We start from the raw sequence: 16,176 nt of genomic DNA on the forward strand, positions 1-16,176 counted from the left end.
AGTTAAAATGCATCAGGTTGCTATTTACCAGGGTCAAAATGTCTCAAGTACAGAATTACTACAACAGGAAATACCGGGTTGAATGAAGTTGATTGTTTCCTTGTGTTCACATTCAAACTGCAGCTGCTAACAGCTACCATGGGTTTCTATCACCACTGGCCACTGCAGATGCTAACAGCTACCATGGGTCTCTATGGCCACTGCAGCTGCTAACAGCTACCATGGGTCTCTATGGCCACTGCAGCTGCTAACAGCTACCATGGGTCTCTATGGCCACTGCAGCTGCTAACAGCTACCATGGGTCTCTATGGCCACTGCAGCTGCTAACAGCTACCATGGGTCTCTATGGCCACTGCAGCTGCTAACAGCTACCATGGGTCTCTATGGCCACTGCAGCTGCTAACAGCTACCATGGGTCTCTATGGCCACTGCAGCTGCTAACAGCTACCATGGGTCTCTATGGCCACTGCAGCTGCTAACAGCTACCATGGGTCTCTATGGCCACTGCAGCTGCTAACAGCTACCATGGGTCTCTATGGCCACTCAGCTGCTAACAGCTACCATGGGTCTCTATGTCCACTGCAGCTGCTAACAGCTACCATGGGTCTCTATGGCCACTCAGCTGCTAACAGCTACCATGGGTCTCTATGGCCACTGCAGCTGCTAACAGCTACCATAGGTCTCTATGGCCACTGCAGCTGCTAACAGCTACCATGGGTCTCTATGGCCACTGCAGATGCTAACAGCGACCATGGGTCTCTATGGCCACTGCAGCTGCTAACAGCTACCATGGGTCTCTATCTCCACTAGCCACTGCAGCTGCTTACAGCTAATTTATATTCATGTCGATCTCTATTTCACAATAAATACCCATTCTAGACTTTAAACTGAAATATTACGTGATTAATTCATACCAGGACCGGTATCCAAATACATACAGTAACTCTTTTCCATGGATGAGCTTGTGATGGTGACTAGAATGGGTCAGACAGGGCAAACACAGGTTAATGTGCCATAATTCAACACCGGGGGGCAGTACAGGCTGACTGGGGTTACCAGTATTTGGCCAAGCTGCAAAATCAAAAAGGTTAAGGTTAGGGTTAGGCATAAGGTTAGCAGTGTGGTTAAGATTAGGGTTAAGATTAGGGTTTAGATTAGGGTTAAGATTAGGGTTTAGATTAGGGTATAGATTAGGGTTTAGATTAGGGTTAAAATTAGGGTTTAGATTAGGGTATAGATTAGGGTTTAGATTAGGGTATAGATTAGGGTTTAGATTAGGGTTTAGATTTAGTGTGGGTCTTGGTCTAGATCTGGGTCTGTGGAGAGGAGAGGGCAGGAGAGGAGAGGAGAGGAGAGGAGAGGAGAGGAGAGGAGAGGAGAGGAGAGGAGAGGAGAGGAGAGGAGAGGAGAGGAGAGGAGAGGAGAGGAGAGGAGAGGAGAGGAGAGGCTGTTGGCTGTGTTAGCTGCTGGAGCCAGCTGGCTGTAAATCACAGCTCATTTGTAAACTGTCAGCACAGCAGTCTGATTTTGGAAACTCAGAACCAGCCAGGAGCCAAATCCCAGGCTCGTATAGAGCGAGGATGGAGGGGAGGCTCTGCCACTCATAGGCCCTCCTGATGTGGCTAGAGGGAAACTGCAGCAGCAGCTGGAATTAGTTCCAGACGGACGGATGCTTCCACCAGTGCACTTTAGCTTAGTTTTAGTTAATTGTGCTGGCTGGGGTTGGGGATGTTTGGGTTAAAGCTCACGGTTAGAGTGAAGAGGAAGTGATTCGGGGTTTAGACTAACACAGAAACATATATACACACTTGCATACACACAGGACAACACATACTAGACAGGACAACCCATACTAGACAGGACAACCCATACTAGACAGGACAACATATACACACAGGACAACACATACACACAGGACAACACATACACACAGGACAACACATACACACAGGACAACACATACTAGACCAGACAACCCATACTAGACAGGACAACACATACACACAGGACAACACATACACACAGGACAACACATACTAGACATGATATTCCATACTAGACAGGACAACACATACTAGACAGGACAACACATACACACAGGACAACACATACTAGACATGATAATCCATACTAGACAGGACAACACATACTAGACAGGACAACACATACACACAGGACAACACATACTAGACAGGACAACACATAGTCATGGAAATGTACCTCCATTGATAAAAGTACTTTACCCTAGCAGTTTATCCTAGCAACACACACACACACACACACACACACACACACACACACACACACACACACACACACACACACACACACACGCACGCACACACACACACACACACACACACAGCACAGCACACACACACACACACACAGACACACACACACACAGACACACACACACACACACACACACACACACACACACACACACACACACACACACACACACACACACACACACACACACACACACACACACACACACACACACACACACACACACACACACACACACACACACACACACACACACACACACACACACACACACACACACACACACACACACACACACACACACACACACACACACACACACACTACAAGGGGGAAGTGTTGGGTCAGAGGTCCTACAAACTTTAATGAAACACCATTGAGGAATTTACAGCAGTGGTACAGCGGAGGAGGCTTCTCAAAGGAGAAAGGGGAGGACCATCATCCTCAGTGGATTTCATAGAAATAAAAATGGTAAACATTTACAAAGTTATTCCTTTTTAAATAAAACTATACTAAATATATTCACGTCACCATATAATTGATTAAAACACACTGTTTTGCAAAGAAGGTCTACAGTAGCCTCAACAGCACTCTGTAGGGGAGCACCATGGACGGTTAGCTTCCGTCTTCCTCTGGGTACATTGATTTCAAATGAGAGTATCATGTAGTAGCCTAAACCTACCGCTGTTACATTGAACTGGGTGAATGGAATATGAATGAAAGTCATCCATTATGCTGTAATAGAAATGAAACATTACCGACCACTACGGTAAATACTGTATTTCTTGTTTGTGTTTTAAATCAGAGGAGACCACTCTTACTCCAACTCTTCCTGACTTCCTAGCTGGCCCTCCCGGTCCACCTGGTCCCCTTGGACCCCCAGGTACAACTTCATTTCTGTTTGTATAAGTATCTGTGTCCCTGCAGGTGTGTCCCTCTGCAGGTGTTTGTCCTTGCAGGTGTTTGTCCTTGCAGGTGTTTGTCCCTGCAGGTGTTTGTCCCTGCAGGTGTTTGTCTCTGCAGGTGTTTGTCTCTGCAGGTGTTTGTCCCTGCAGGTGTTTGTCCCTGCAGGTGTTTGTCCTTGCAGGTGTTTGTCCTTGCAGGTGTGTGTCCCTGCAGGTGTTTGTCTCTGCAGGTGTTTGTCCCTGCAGGTGTTTGTCCCTGCAGGTGTTTGTCCCTGCAGGTGTTTGTCCCTGCAGGTGTTTGTCCCTGCAGGTGTTTGTCCCTGCAGGTGTTTGTCTCTGCAGGTGTTTGTCTCTGCAGGTGTTTGTCCTTGCAGGTGTTTGTCCCTGCAGGTGTTTGTCCTTGCAGGTGTTTGTCCCTGCAGGTGTTTGTCCCTGCAGGTGTTTGTCCTTGCAGGTGTTTGTCCTTGCAGGTGTGTGTCCCTGCAGGTGTTTGTCTCTGCAGGTGTTTGTCCCTGCAGGTGTTTGTCCTTGCAGGTGTTTGTCCCTGTAGGTGTTTGTCCCTGCAGGTGTTTGTCCCTGCAGATGTTTGTCCCTGCAGGTGTTTGTCCTTGCAGGTGTTTGTCCTTGCAGGTGTTTGTCCCTGCAGGTGTTTGTCCCTGCAGGTGTTTGTCTCTGCAGGTGTTTGTCCTTGCAGGTGTTTGTCCTTGCAGGTGTTTGTCCCTGCAGGTGTTTGTCCTTGCAGGTGTGTGTCCCTGCAGGTGTTTGTCCCTGCAGGTGTTTGTCCTTGCAGGTGTTTGTCTCTGCAGGTGTTTGTCTCTGCAGGTGTGTCCCTGCAAAGTGTGTGTCCCTGCAGGTGTTTGTCCCTGCAGGTGTTTGTCCTTGCAGGTGTTTGTCTCTGCAGGTGTTTGTCCTTGCAGGTGTTTGTCCCTGCAGGTGTTTGTCTCTGCAGGTGTTTGTCCCTGCAGGTGTTTGTCCCTGCAGGTGTTTGTCTCTGCAGGTGTTTGTCCTTGCAGGTGTGTGTCCCTGCAGGTGTTTGTCTCTGCAGGTGTTTGTCCCTGCAGGTGTTTGTCCCTGCAGGTGTTTGTCCCTGCAGGTGTTTGTCCCTGCAGGTGTTTGTCTCTGCAGGTGTTTGTCCCTGCAGGTGTTTGTCCCTGCAGGTGTTTGTCCCTGCAGGTGTTTGTCCCTGCAGGTGTTTGTCCTTGCAGGGGTGTGTTTTTATCAGTGTTTTTCTCTCTAAGAACTACAAGTACCATCAACATGAATATGTTTTGGAACTGTTTCTGTGACATCACAGGTCCCCCTGGACCAATCGGACCAGCAGGAGTTCCAGGTCTCCCAGGGCGAGACGTGAGTACCAAATAGTCTAGTATAATGTCAGAGATGTTACTATGGTCAAGGTCAACATTACATAGTAGAGATGTTACTATGGTCAAGGTCAGGGTAACATTACATAGTAGAGATGTTACTATGGTCAAGGTCAACATTACATAGTAGAGATGTTACTATGGTCAAGGTCAACATTACATAGCAGAGATGTTACTATGGTCAAGGTCAACATTACATAGCAGAGATGTTACTATGGTCAAGGTCAGGGCAGTGTGAGCCTGGCTATGTGAGGGAGGTGTCTGATACCTCTTCCTGTTTGTGCGTTTCAGGCAGAGGGAGGCCTCCAGGGCACGGCTGGGGATCCTGGGTCTAAAGGAGATGCAGGGGAGAGGGTGAGGCAAAATGTTACCCCTAATGTTCTCATACAAAAACACTGGACTGCTTTAGAATGAATTTGTTATGAACGTTTCAGTGAGTTTTATTCCAACACTTTCTTTGTTCCAGTTTGAACAACACATCTGTTTTGATCAGGAGGTAGACAGGATCTCTTTTAAAGACCTTGTGTTCAAATACTAAGTCTGCCTCCCAAATGGAGTACACTCATTTGGACCAGGGACCGTTTGCGACGCATCCATACTCAGCATATGTCAGACCTCACTGATCACAACAGTAAACTTCCCATTCAGCCATAATTAATCAGCCTGTGGCCCTGGTCAGACCTCACTGATCACAAGGGGAGGGGGGTTCTATGATAACATAGGGATATTATTTTAAGATGTTCATACCAAGGATCATTAATCTATTTTATTTTGAATTTTAAAACCACTAGCCAATAGAAACACATTGAATAACAGATTATCTACATAGAACAATATATAGTCCAAATCAAAAGGAAGTTTGTTCAGAAGTGTCTGTCCTATATCTGAGAGATATATAAGACATTTGTTTATCCCTTTATTTTAGACACTATACTATCTCCGTATAATGTATACTTCTTTTCATTTAAAAAAAAATGGTACTGGGGACCTTAATACTATTCTTGTGAGGCTTGTGGGCATCCTAGCAAAACAGAGAACACCATGGTGTTCGTGAGACTCTCATCTTTCAATAGATTGCTCATAATAGTTTTTTAGGCCAAACCGCCCGGACGATGCAGATGTTTTCGTGAGAAGACTGATTTTTTTTGGAGGGGTGGGGGGATGTCTCATGGTCTGACAAACACTGCTCTAGCTCTGTCACCTTTCAGAGGACGTGGTGGATTGAGATGGAGCCCACGGGGAGAAAAAAAACCCAGATATCGCTAGCTTAAACAGACGGATTTTGATTAATTCGATTTCCCCAGGGGCGTGGAAATTGTAGGCCAACGGTTAATCAGCATACGGCCCTGGTCAGACCTCACTGATCGCAACAATAAAGTCCAATTCAGCCATAATTAATCAGCCTGTGGCCCTGGTCCGACCTCACTGATCGCAACAATAAAGTCCAATTCAGCCATAATGTTAACCTAATCCCCTTCATCTGCTGTTATTAAAGAACAGAGGGTCAACCCGTACATGACCAGGTAGACCCGTTGGTGAGAACATCAAACAGACCAGTCATTGCGGTCCAACCTCAGTGGTGCTGATTCTCCCTGTGACACTGGCCACCAGTTTCTGCTTGCACTGCGAGAACATGATGAGCAATTAGACGGTGATGTTATGAATCTAAAGATTTTTTTCGGGGGGAAAGTAGGTCCTCTGATCTGTGTTCCTCTCTCTCTCTCACCAGGGCCCTCCAGGATTAACAGGGGAGCACGGCCAGCCTGTGAGTACTGGAAAGGCTGTTCACGCATGCACGCAACACGTGCGTGAACACACACACAGGCACGCAAAGAAAACGCCAGGATTTCCATGTTAGCCAGCAATTGCCAGCTTTTGGCCGATTTAAAAAATAAAAAATAAATAAAGTTAATAAATAAAACTGTTGCCGTACAAAATGACTGAGATTAAAAAAATCCCATTGCAAAATAATGCTTTTTAGTCATTGATGGGAATACCAGTCTATGGAAATACATTTTCCCATCATGCCTTATCAGTCTATAGGTTAATTTGCATACTTTATTGGTGTCACGTCCTGACCAGTATAAGGGGTTATTTGTTATTGTAGTTTGATCAGGGCGTGGCAGGGGTGCGTTTGGTTTGTGTTGGGATTTTGGGGTTAGTTGTATAGTCCTTATTTGTATATTTCTACATTCCCTTCTAGGTGTTGTATTTCTTTGTTTTGGCCTGGTATGGCTCTCAATCAGGGACAGCTGTACATCGTTGTCACTGATTGGGAGTCATACTTAGGTAGCCCTTTTTCCCACTGTGTGGGAAGTTGATTTTGCATAGCTGTGTGTAGCCTGCAATACTGTTCGTTCGTTGTGTTTTGTTCATTGTTTTGCTGGTTCACGTCTATTAAAATATGATGAACTCAACCCTCGCTGCGCTTTGGTCCCCTTCTTCTAACGACGGACGTTACAGAACTTCCCACCACCAACGGACCAAGCAGCGGGGTAAGGAGCTGGAGAGGAGCTATCTGGAGTCGTGGACTTGGGAGGAGATCCTAGCCGGAGAGCGACCATGGAGGAAGGCTGGAGAGGACCGGGAGTGTTATGCTGGAACACGGCTGGCATGGAAGCCTGAGAGGCAGCCCCCCAAAACATTTTTTGGGGGGCACACGGGTACTTTGGCTGGGCCAGGGTTGAGCCCTATGCCAACTCCCCGTGCTTACCGGAGGCAGCTTGTTACTGGTCAGGCCCCGTGCTATGGGGTGATGCGCACGGCGTCGAGGCCGAGCATTCACAGGCCGGTGTGCTCGGTGCCAGCGTCCCGCATTTGCCGGGGGGAAGCGGGCACCCAGCCAGTAAGGGTGGTGCCAGTCCTGCGCTCGAGACCGCCAGTGCGCCTCCACGGCCCAGTGTATCCTGTTCCCGCTCCCCGCACTAGCCTTGAGGTGCGTGTCTCCAGTCTGGTACCTCCAGTACCAGCCCCACACACCAGGCCTCCAGTGCGTCAGCCCAGTCCAGTGCGTCCTGCTGCTGCTCCTCGCACTAGCCCTGTGGTGCGTGTCCCTAGTCTGGCGCCTCCAAAGCCAGCCGCACGCATCAGGCTTTCAGTGCGCAGTCCCCGTCCAGAGCTTCCGACGACAGTTCCCCGTCTAGAGTTTCCGACGACAGTGCCCCGTCCAGAGCTTCCGACGACAGTGCCCCGTCTAGAGCTTCCGGCGACAGTGCCCCGTCCAGAGCTTCCGGCGACAGTGCCCCGTCCAGAGCTTCCGGCGACAGTGCCCCGTCCAGAGCTTCCGAAGACAGTTCCCCGTCCAGAGCTTCCGAAGACAGTGCCCCGTCCAGAGCTTCCGACGACAGTGCCCCGTCTAGAGCTTCCGGCGACAGTGCCCCGTCCAGAGCTTCCGGCGACAGTGCCCCGTCTAGAGCTTCCGGCGATGTCCTACAGTCTGGAGCCTGCAGAGACGGCCCACAGTCCGGAGCCTGCAGAGACGGCCCACAGTCCGGAGCCTGCAGAGACGGCCCATAGTTCGGAGCAGACAGAGACGGCCTACAGTCCAGAGCCGGCGCAGCCAGAGTCGCCCTACAGTCCAGAGCCGGCGCAGCCAGAGTCGCCCTACAGTCCGGAGCCGGCGCAGCCAGAGTCGCCCTACAGTCCGGAGCCGGCGCAGCCAGAGTCGCCCTACAGTCCGGAGCCGGCGCAGCCAGAGTCGCCCTACAATCCGGAGCCGGTGCAGCCAGAGACGCCCTACAGTACGACACAGCCAGAGTCGCCCTCTAGTCCGACGCAGCCAGAGTCAACCGTTGTGAGGGTCCCCAGTCTGGGGTCGATGGAGAGGGACCTCGCTCTAGAGGCGCCACTGAAGTGGGGTGAGCCAGTGGTGGAGTTGGGTCTATGTCCCGCTCCTGAGCCACCTCCGTAGGGGGGAGTATTGGGAAGGGGGGTTGTTGCAGAAGAACCATCGGTGACGGTGGCCACCCTCCCTTCCCTCCCCTGTAGTTTTGAGATTTTTTGTTGTGGGTTAATGTTTTGTTAGTTTTTGTTTCAGGTGCATCCGGGGTCTGCACCTTTTGGGGGGGGGGTACTGTCACGTCCTGACCAGTATAAGGGGTTATTTGTTATTGTAGTTTGGTCAGGGTGTGGCAGGGGTGTGTTTGGTTTGTGTTGTTGGGATTTTGGGGTTAGTTGTATGGTCCTTATTTGTATATTTCTACATTCCCTTCTAGGTGTTGTATTTCTTTGTTTTGGCCTGGTATGGCTCTCAATCAGGGACAGCTGTACATCGTTGTCACTGATTGGGAGTCATACTTAGGTAGCCCTTTTTCCCACTGTGTTTGTGGGAAGTTGATTTTGCATAGCTGTGTGTAGTCTGCAATACTGTTCGTTCGTTGTGTTTTGTTCATTGTTTTGCTTGTTCACGTCTATTAAAATATGATGAACCCAACCCTCGCTGCGCTTTGGTCCCCTTCTTCTAACGACGGACGTTACAATTGGAATTAAATTGGCCTGTGTGTGTTTTCATTAGTCATCATGTATCTTATTTATTCCAACACAATTATCACACGTGCACAGCATACATGCACAGCACATTTTGAGAGGGATTTCTCCTGCTGCTCCTCAGCTGGTTGCTGCTGGAGTAAAACATGTTATTTTAGAACCCCATTGTTGTGTAACAATTCTAAATGCAATCGGGTGTTAAAAACAATTTTGGTGCACGATTAAAAATATCTACTATTTTTTTTCTCTCAACTGGTAATTGAAGTGGGCCTCACATTCACCTTTCAAGTGTAGGCAACAGGCTATCAGCCAGTCACCCCACCACTTTACAATGCGAGCTGGGGGCAGTATGCATTTTGAAAACATACTTAATTGTTTGAAACGTGAATGTTTTATTTCATATTATGAGGCATGTCTTCCTTGCTTCCAAGTAGCCTATAGGCAAAATCCAACCATGGAAAACGTGGATGCAATTATTTTATAAAGACTCCAAAGGCAGCGGGTGAGTTTCAATTTTGGGGAAGCCTACAATTTATCCTATAATTTCTACCATTCTGCGTGCTAGTTATGATTTTCATATGCGCATTTTCGTGGAACAGTTTTATTTCAATACATGAGCCATGGAAGTCGAAGACAACGGCCTCCCACAAAGCGGTCTACATTCCCAACGAGAGGCCCGGAGCGGATGCAAACAACGAATAGTTTCATCGCCCTGGAGCCTGATCTTCCTGCACCTTCGTCGCTGGGGGTACCTGTGTCTGGACCCTGATCTTCTTGCACCTTCGTCGCTGGGGGTATCTGTGTCTGGACCCTGATCTTCCTGCACCTTCGTCGCTGGGGGTACCTGTGTCTGGACCCTGATCTTCCTGCACCTTCGTCGCTGGGGGTACCTGTGTCTAGAGCCTGATCTTCCTGGACCTTCGTCGCTGGGTGTACCTGTGTCTGGAGCCTGATCTTCCTGCACCTTCGTTGCTGGGTGTACCTGTGTCTGGAGCCTGATCTTCCTGCACCTTCGTCGCTGGGTGTACCTGTGTCTGGAGCCTGATCTTCCTGCACCTTCGTCACTGGGGGTACCTGTGTCTGGACCCTGATCTTCCTGCACCTTCGTTGCTGGGGGTACCTGTGTCTGGAGCCTGATCTTCCTGCACCTTCGTCGCTGGGGGTACCTGTGTCTGGAGCCTGATCTTCCTGCACCTTCGTCGCTGGGGGTACCTGTGTCTGGACCCTGATCTTCCTGCATCTTCATCGCTGGGGGTACCTGTGTCTGGACCCTGATCTTCCTGCACCTTCGTCGCTGGGGGTACCTGTGTCTGCGGCCGCTGTGCCTACTCCTACTCCTACTCCTTCCCCTATGATTTCCAAGTCGACGTCAGCAAACTTCCGTGCCTGCCCTAGATCAAGCGGGGCATCTCCTAATGTCGGAGGCCTGCACCATCCTGTGAAGCATGGGAGTGGCCGATTTCCTTGTCCTTCTTGCCAGCCGTGATTTTGGGCAGCTCCATGGTAAGCAATGTCCTATCCTGGAGCTCGAGTACTTTACTAAAGCTGCTCCCGAATGTCCTACGCCATACTATCATAGTCCATGTGGGTTCAGTTCATCCCGACCATTGTGTTGCTGAGTCATCATAATGCTTTAGCAAATGTACATTATCCCAGGGGCATTGGTAGACACAATGTAAGTAACCTAATTTATGGCCCTATAACTGCCCTGAATGTCTCTGCTGATACTACAATTATTGTATGCAGCAATCATGTGCCTATGAACCAGATTTATGCTATTTGCACTGAGGTGATGTGCCCTAGAAGGAAGTCCACTGTGTGCAGATCACACTGCACTAACATAAATAACATGAGCACATCTACTGCTGCTAAGCTTCCCAGTAAAGCAATGGAAACAAGCAAGCATTTCAGAAAAGTGCTCGAAATAGCTCATGTTAACATATGTATCATGAAATTAATAACTTGCTAGTAACAGATGACATTCATATTCTGACTCTCTCTGAAACTCACTTAGAATAAACCTTTGATGATACAGTGGTAGCAATACAATGTTATAACATTTACAGAAAAGACAGAAATGCCAATGGTGAAGGTGTTGCTATTGATATTCAGAACCATATTCCTGTAAAGATTAGAGAGGATCTCATGTTAAATACTGTTGAAGTAATCTGGCTACAGGTCCATCTGCCTCACCTAATGCCCATTCTGGTGGGAAGCTGCTATAGACCACCAAGTGGTAACAGTCAGTATCTGGATAACATGTGTGAAATGCTTGATACTGTATGTGATATCAACAGAGAGGTATATTTTCTGGGTGATTTAAATATTGACTGGCTTTCAACAAGCTGCCCACTCAAAAAAAAGCTTCAAACTGTAACCAGTGCCTGCAACCTGGTTCGGGTTATCAGTCAACCTACCAGGGTGTTTACAAACAGCACAGGAATGAAATGATCAACATGCACTAAGACAGCACTCAACGAGCTGTATACGGCCATAAGCAAACAAGTAAATGTTAATCCAGAAGTGGCGCTCCTAGTGGCCGAGGACTTTAATGCAGGCAAACTTAAATCCATTTTACCTAATTTCTACCAACATGTCACATGTGCAACTAGAGGGGAAAAAACCTCTAGACCATTTTTACTCCACACACAGAGATGCATACAAAGGTCTCCCTCAACCTCCATTAGGAAAATCTGACTATAATTCTATCCTCCTGATTCCTGCTTACAAGCAAAAAGTAAAGCAGGAAGTACCAGTGACTCGCTCAATACGGAAGTGGTCAGATGACGCAGATGCTACACCGCAGAACTGTTTTGTTAGCACAGACTGGAATATGTTCCGGGATTCATCCAATGGCATTGAGGAGTGTACCACCTCAGTCGCTGGCTTCATCAATAAGTGCATCGATGACGTCGTCCCCACAGTGACCGTAAGCACATATCCCAACCAGAAGCCATGGATTACAGGTAACATCCGCACCAAGCTAAAGGCTAGAGCTGCCGCTTCAAGCAACGGGACACTAATCCGGACGCTTATAAGAAATCCCGCTATGCCCTCAGACGAACCATCAAACAGGCAAAGAGTCAATACAGGACGAAGATTGAATCCTACTACACCGGCTCTGACGCTCGTCGGATGTGGCAGCGCTTGCAAACTACTATGGACTACAAAGGGAAACCCAGCCAATAGCTGCCCAGTGACGCGAGCCTACCAGATGAGCTAAATGCCTTTTATACTCGCTTTGAGGCAAGCAACACTGAAGCATGCATGAGAACACAAGCTGTTCCGGATGTCTGTGTGATTATGCTCTACGCAGCCGATGTGAGCGATCTTTAAACAGGTCAACATTCAAAAGGCCGCAGGGCCAGACGGATTACCAGGACGTGTACTCAGAGCATGTGCGGACCAACTGGCAAGTGTCTTCACTGACATTTTCAACCTCTCCCTGACTGAGTCTGTAATATCTACATGTTTCAAGCAGACCACCATAGTCCCTGTGCCCAAGAATGCGAAGGTATCCTGCTTAAATGACTACCGCCCTGCAGCACTCACGTCTGTAGCCATGAAGTTCTTTGAAAGGCTGGTCATGGCTCACATCAACACCATCATCCCGGAAACCCTAGACCCACTCCAATTTGCATACCGCCACGTTAGCAATTTATGTTATTCTTCAATAACACAAACTCCAAAACAAATCAGGGGGAGAAAAATGGCTTTATTTGAGAAGGAGAAATCAAGATGTTATGCAGGAAGGTAGATATTCAGATGTTCAGTCTCCCTTGTCCTCAGCTTTTCTCCACTGAACAAAGGAACAGTAGTGCCATTACTGAGAGTCAATTCAACAGACATTCCGCAACCTTAGTAGCGTCACAGGCAGATAGATGTTGTTGCCTGATCACACTTACTCTGTCCAACTTTGACAAACGCGTCCTGATATAGTTGAAACAAATTCCCACAAAGTGACCTATTAAAAGATAACCACTCAACAGAGGGCATGTGTATTAACTAGGTGAGGTAACCACCCAACAGAGGCATGTGTATTAACTAGGTGAGGTAACCACCCAACAGAGGGCATGTGTATTAACTAGGTGAGGTAACCACTCAACAGAGGGCATGTGTATTAACTAGGTGAGGTAACCACCCAACAGAGGCATGTGTATTAACTAGGTGAGGTAACCACCCAACAGAGGCATGTGTATTAATAGAGATAACCACTCAACAGAGGGCATGTGTATTAACTAGGTGAGGTAACCACCCAACAGAGGCATGTGTATTAACTAGGTGAGGTAACCACCCAACAGAGGCATGTGTATTAACTAGGTGAGGTAACCACCCAACAGAGGGCATGTGTATTAACTAGGTGAGGTAACCACCCAACAGAGGCATGTGTATTAACTAGGTGAGGTAACCACCCAACAGAGGCATGTGTATTAACTAGGTGAGGTAACCACCCAACAGAGGGCATGTGTATTAACTAGGTGAGGTAACCACCCAACAGAGGCATGTGTATTAACTAGGTGAGGTAACCACCCAACAGAGGCATGTGTATTAACTAGGTGAGGTAACCACCCAACAGAGGGCATGTGTATTAACTAGGTGAGGTAACCACCCAACAGAGGGCATGTGTATTAACTAGGTGAGGTAAGCACCCAACAGAGGGCATGTGTATTAACTAGGTGAGGTAACCACCCAACAGAGGCATGTGTATTAACTAGGTGAGGTAACCACCCAACAGAGGGCATGTGTATTAACTAGGTGAGGTAACCACCCAACAGAGGGCATGTGTATTAACTAGGTGAGGTAACCACCCAACAGAGGGCATGTGTATTAACTAGGTGAGGTAACCACCCAACAGAGGCATGTGTATTAACTAGGTGAGGTAACCACCCAACAGAGGGCATGTGTATTAACTAGGTGAGGTGGTCGCTGATTAGTGTCATTGGTAATCTCAAAATGAAGGAAGGTACTGCAGAACTAGGTACTCTCGCATGTTGATACTCACCCAAATTAGTACCAATAATCGCCTTATGCCAATTAACATCTCTCCATATACCCAACATTTCCCTCTGGTTAAAAGGAATAGCCCTTAATGGAATACCTGCCCTTGAGGTGAACGGAGCAGACGTACAAACACAACGACTGCTTTGATTGACTACTGTGGCATAGTGTCGAGAGAGGAGCTAGAAACGTACTGACGCCCGAGTGTCAATCATCCTGCTGATGCATCTCTGTGTTAGACATGGATACACCACACACATCCTGTATTAGGAGGAAACTCACAAGGAAAATCATTTCAAACATCTTTCACTTGTCTGCAAGACAATAATATTCAATCGTCCTATTGTCAAGGTAATCATTCACCATGTACCTTTAAAAGTGACCAGGTCTTCCACTGGTATCAGTCCCATAGATAACTATTAGACATGACCAGCTCTTCCACTGGTATCAGTCCCATAGATAACTATTAGACATGACCAGGTCTGGTATCAGTCCCATAGATAACTATTAGACATGACCAGCTCTTCCACACTGGTATCAGTCCCATAGATAACTATTATACATGACCAGCTCTGGTATCAGTCCCATAGATAACTATTAGACATGACCAGCTCTGGTATCAGTCCCATAGATAACTATTAGACATGACCAGCTCTGGTATCAGTCCCATAGATAACTATTAGACATGACCAGCTCTTCCACTGGTATCAGTCCCATAGATAACTATTAGACATGACCAGCTCTGGTATCAGTCCCATAGATAACTATTAGACATGACCAGCTCTGGTATCAGTCCCATAGATAACTATTAGACATGACCAGCTCTTCCACTGGTATCAGTCCCATAGATAACTATTAGACATGACCAGCTCTTCTACAATGGTATCAGTCCCATAGATAACTATTAGACATGACCAGCTCTTCCACTGGTATCAGTCCCATAGATAACTATTAGACATGACCAGCTCTTCACACTGGTATCAGTCCCATAGATAACTATTAGACATGACCAGCTCTTCTACACTGGTATCAGTCCCATAGATAACTATTAGACATGACCAGCTCTGGTATCAGTCCCATAGATAACTATTAGACATGACCAGCTCTGGTATCAGTCCCATAGATAACTATTAGACATGACCAGCTCTTCCACACTGGTATCAGTCCCATAGATAACTATTAGACATGACCAGCTCTTCTACACTGGTATCAGTCCCATAGATAACTATTAGACATGACCAGCTCTGGTATCAGTCCCATAGATAACTATTAGACATGACCAGCTCTGGTATCAGTCCCATAGATAACTATTAGACATGACCAGCTCTGGTATCAGTCCCATAGATAACTATTAGACATGACCAGGTCTTCCACTGGTATCAGTCCCATAGATAACTATTAGACATGACCAGCTCTTCCACACTGGTATCAGTCCCATAGATAACTGTTAGACATGACCAGCTCTGGTATCAGTCCCATAGATAACTATTAGACATGACCAGCTCTGGTATCAGTCCCATAGATAACTATTAGACATGACCAGCTCTGGTATCAGTCCCATAGATAACTATTAGACATGACCAGCTCTGGTATCAGTCCCATAGATAACTATTAGACATGACCAGCTCTTCCACTGGTATCAGTCCCATAGATAACTATTAGACATGACCAGCTCTTCTACACTGGTATCAGTCCCATAGATAACTATTAGACATGACCAGCTCTGGTATCAGTCCCATAGATAACTATTAGACATGACCAGCTCTGGAATCAGTCCCATAGATAACTATTAGACATGACCAGCTCTGGTATCAGTCCCATAGATAACTATTAGACATGACCAGCTCTTCCACTGGTATCAGTCCCATAGATAACTATTAGACATGACCAGCTCTGGTATCAGTCCCATAGATAACTATTAGACATGACCAGCTCTTCCACACTGGTATCAGTCCCATAGATAACTATTAGACATGACCAGCTCTGGTATCAGTCCCATAGATAACTATTAGACATGACCAGCTCTGGTATCAGTCCCATAGATAACTGTTAGACATGACCAGCTCTGGTATCAGTCCCATAGATAACTGTTAGACATGACCAGCTCTGGTATCAGTCCCATAGATAAC

The 16,176-nt window shown here is 47.3% G+C and overlaps 1 protein-coding gene across 2 annotated transcripts in view; it reads left to right on the forward strand.

Annotated features, from left to right (window-relative positions):
• LOC106613322 (collagen alpha-1(XXVI) chain) overlaps positions 1 to 16,176 on the forward strand; it is a 69,435-nt gene that overhangs the window by 29,396 nt on the left and 23,863 nt on the right. For both annotated transcript variants that reach the window (XM_045724852.1, XM_045724851.1), the window contains exons 8-11: positions 3,101 to 3,178; positions 4,495 to 4,547; positions 4,856 to 4,918; positions 6,294 to 6,329. In XM_045724852.1, coding sequence (XP_045580808.1) covers positions 3,101 to 3,178; positions 4,495 to 4,547; positions 4,856 to 4,918; positions 6,294 to 6,329 — 230 coding nt within the window. The remainder of the gene's footprint in view (positions 1 to 3,100; positions 3,179 to 4,494; positions 4,548 to 4,855; positions 4,919 to 6,293; positions 6,330 to 16,176) is intronic.

The sequence above is a fragment of the Salmo salar genome, chromosome ssa09, assembly GCF_905237065.1.
Source record: "Salmo salar chromosome ssa09, Ssal_v3.1, whole genome shotgun sequence".
NCBI lineage: Eukaryota > Metazoa > Chordata > Actinopteri > Salmoniformes > Salmonidae > Salmo > Salmo salar.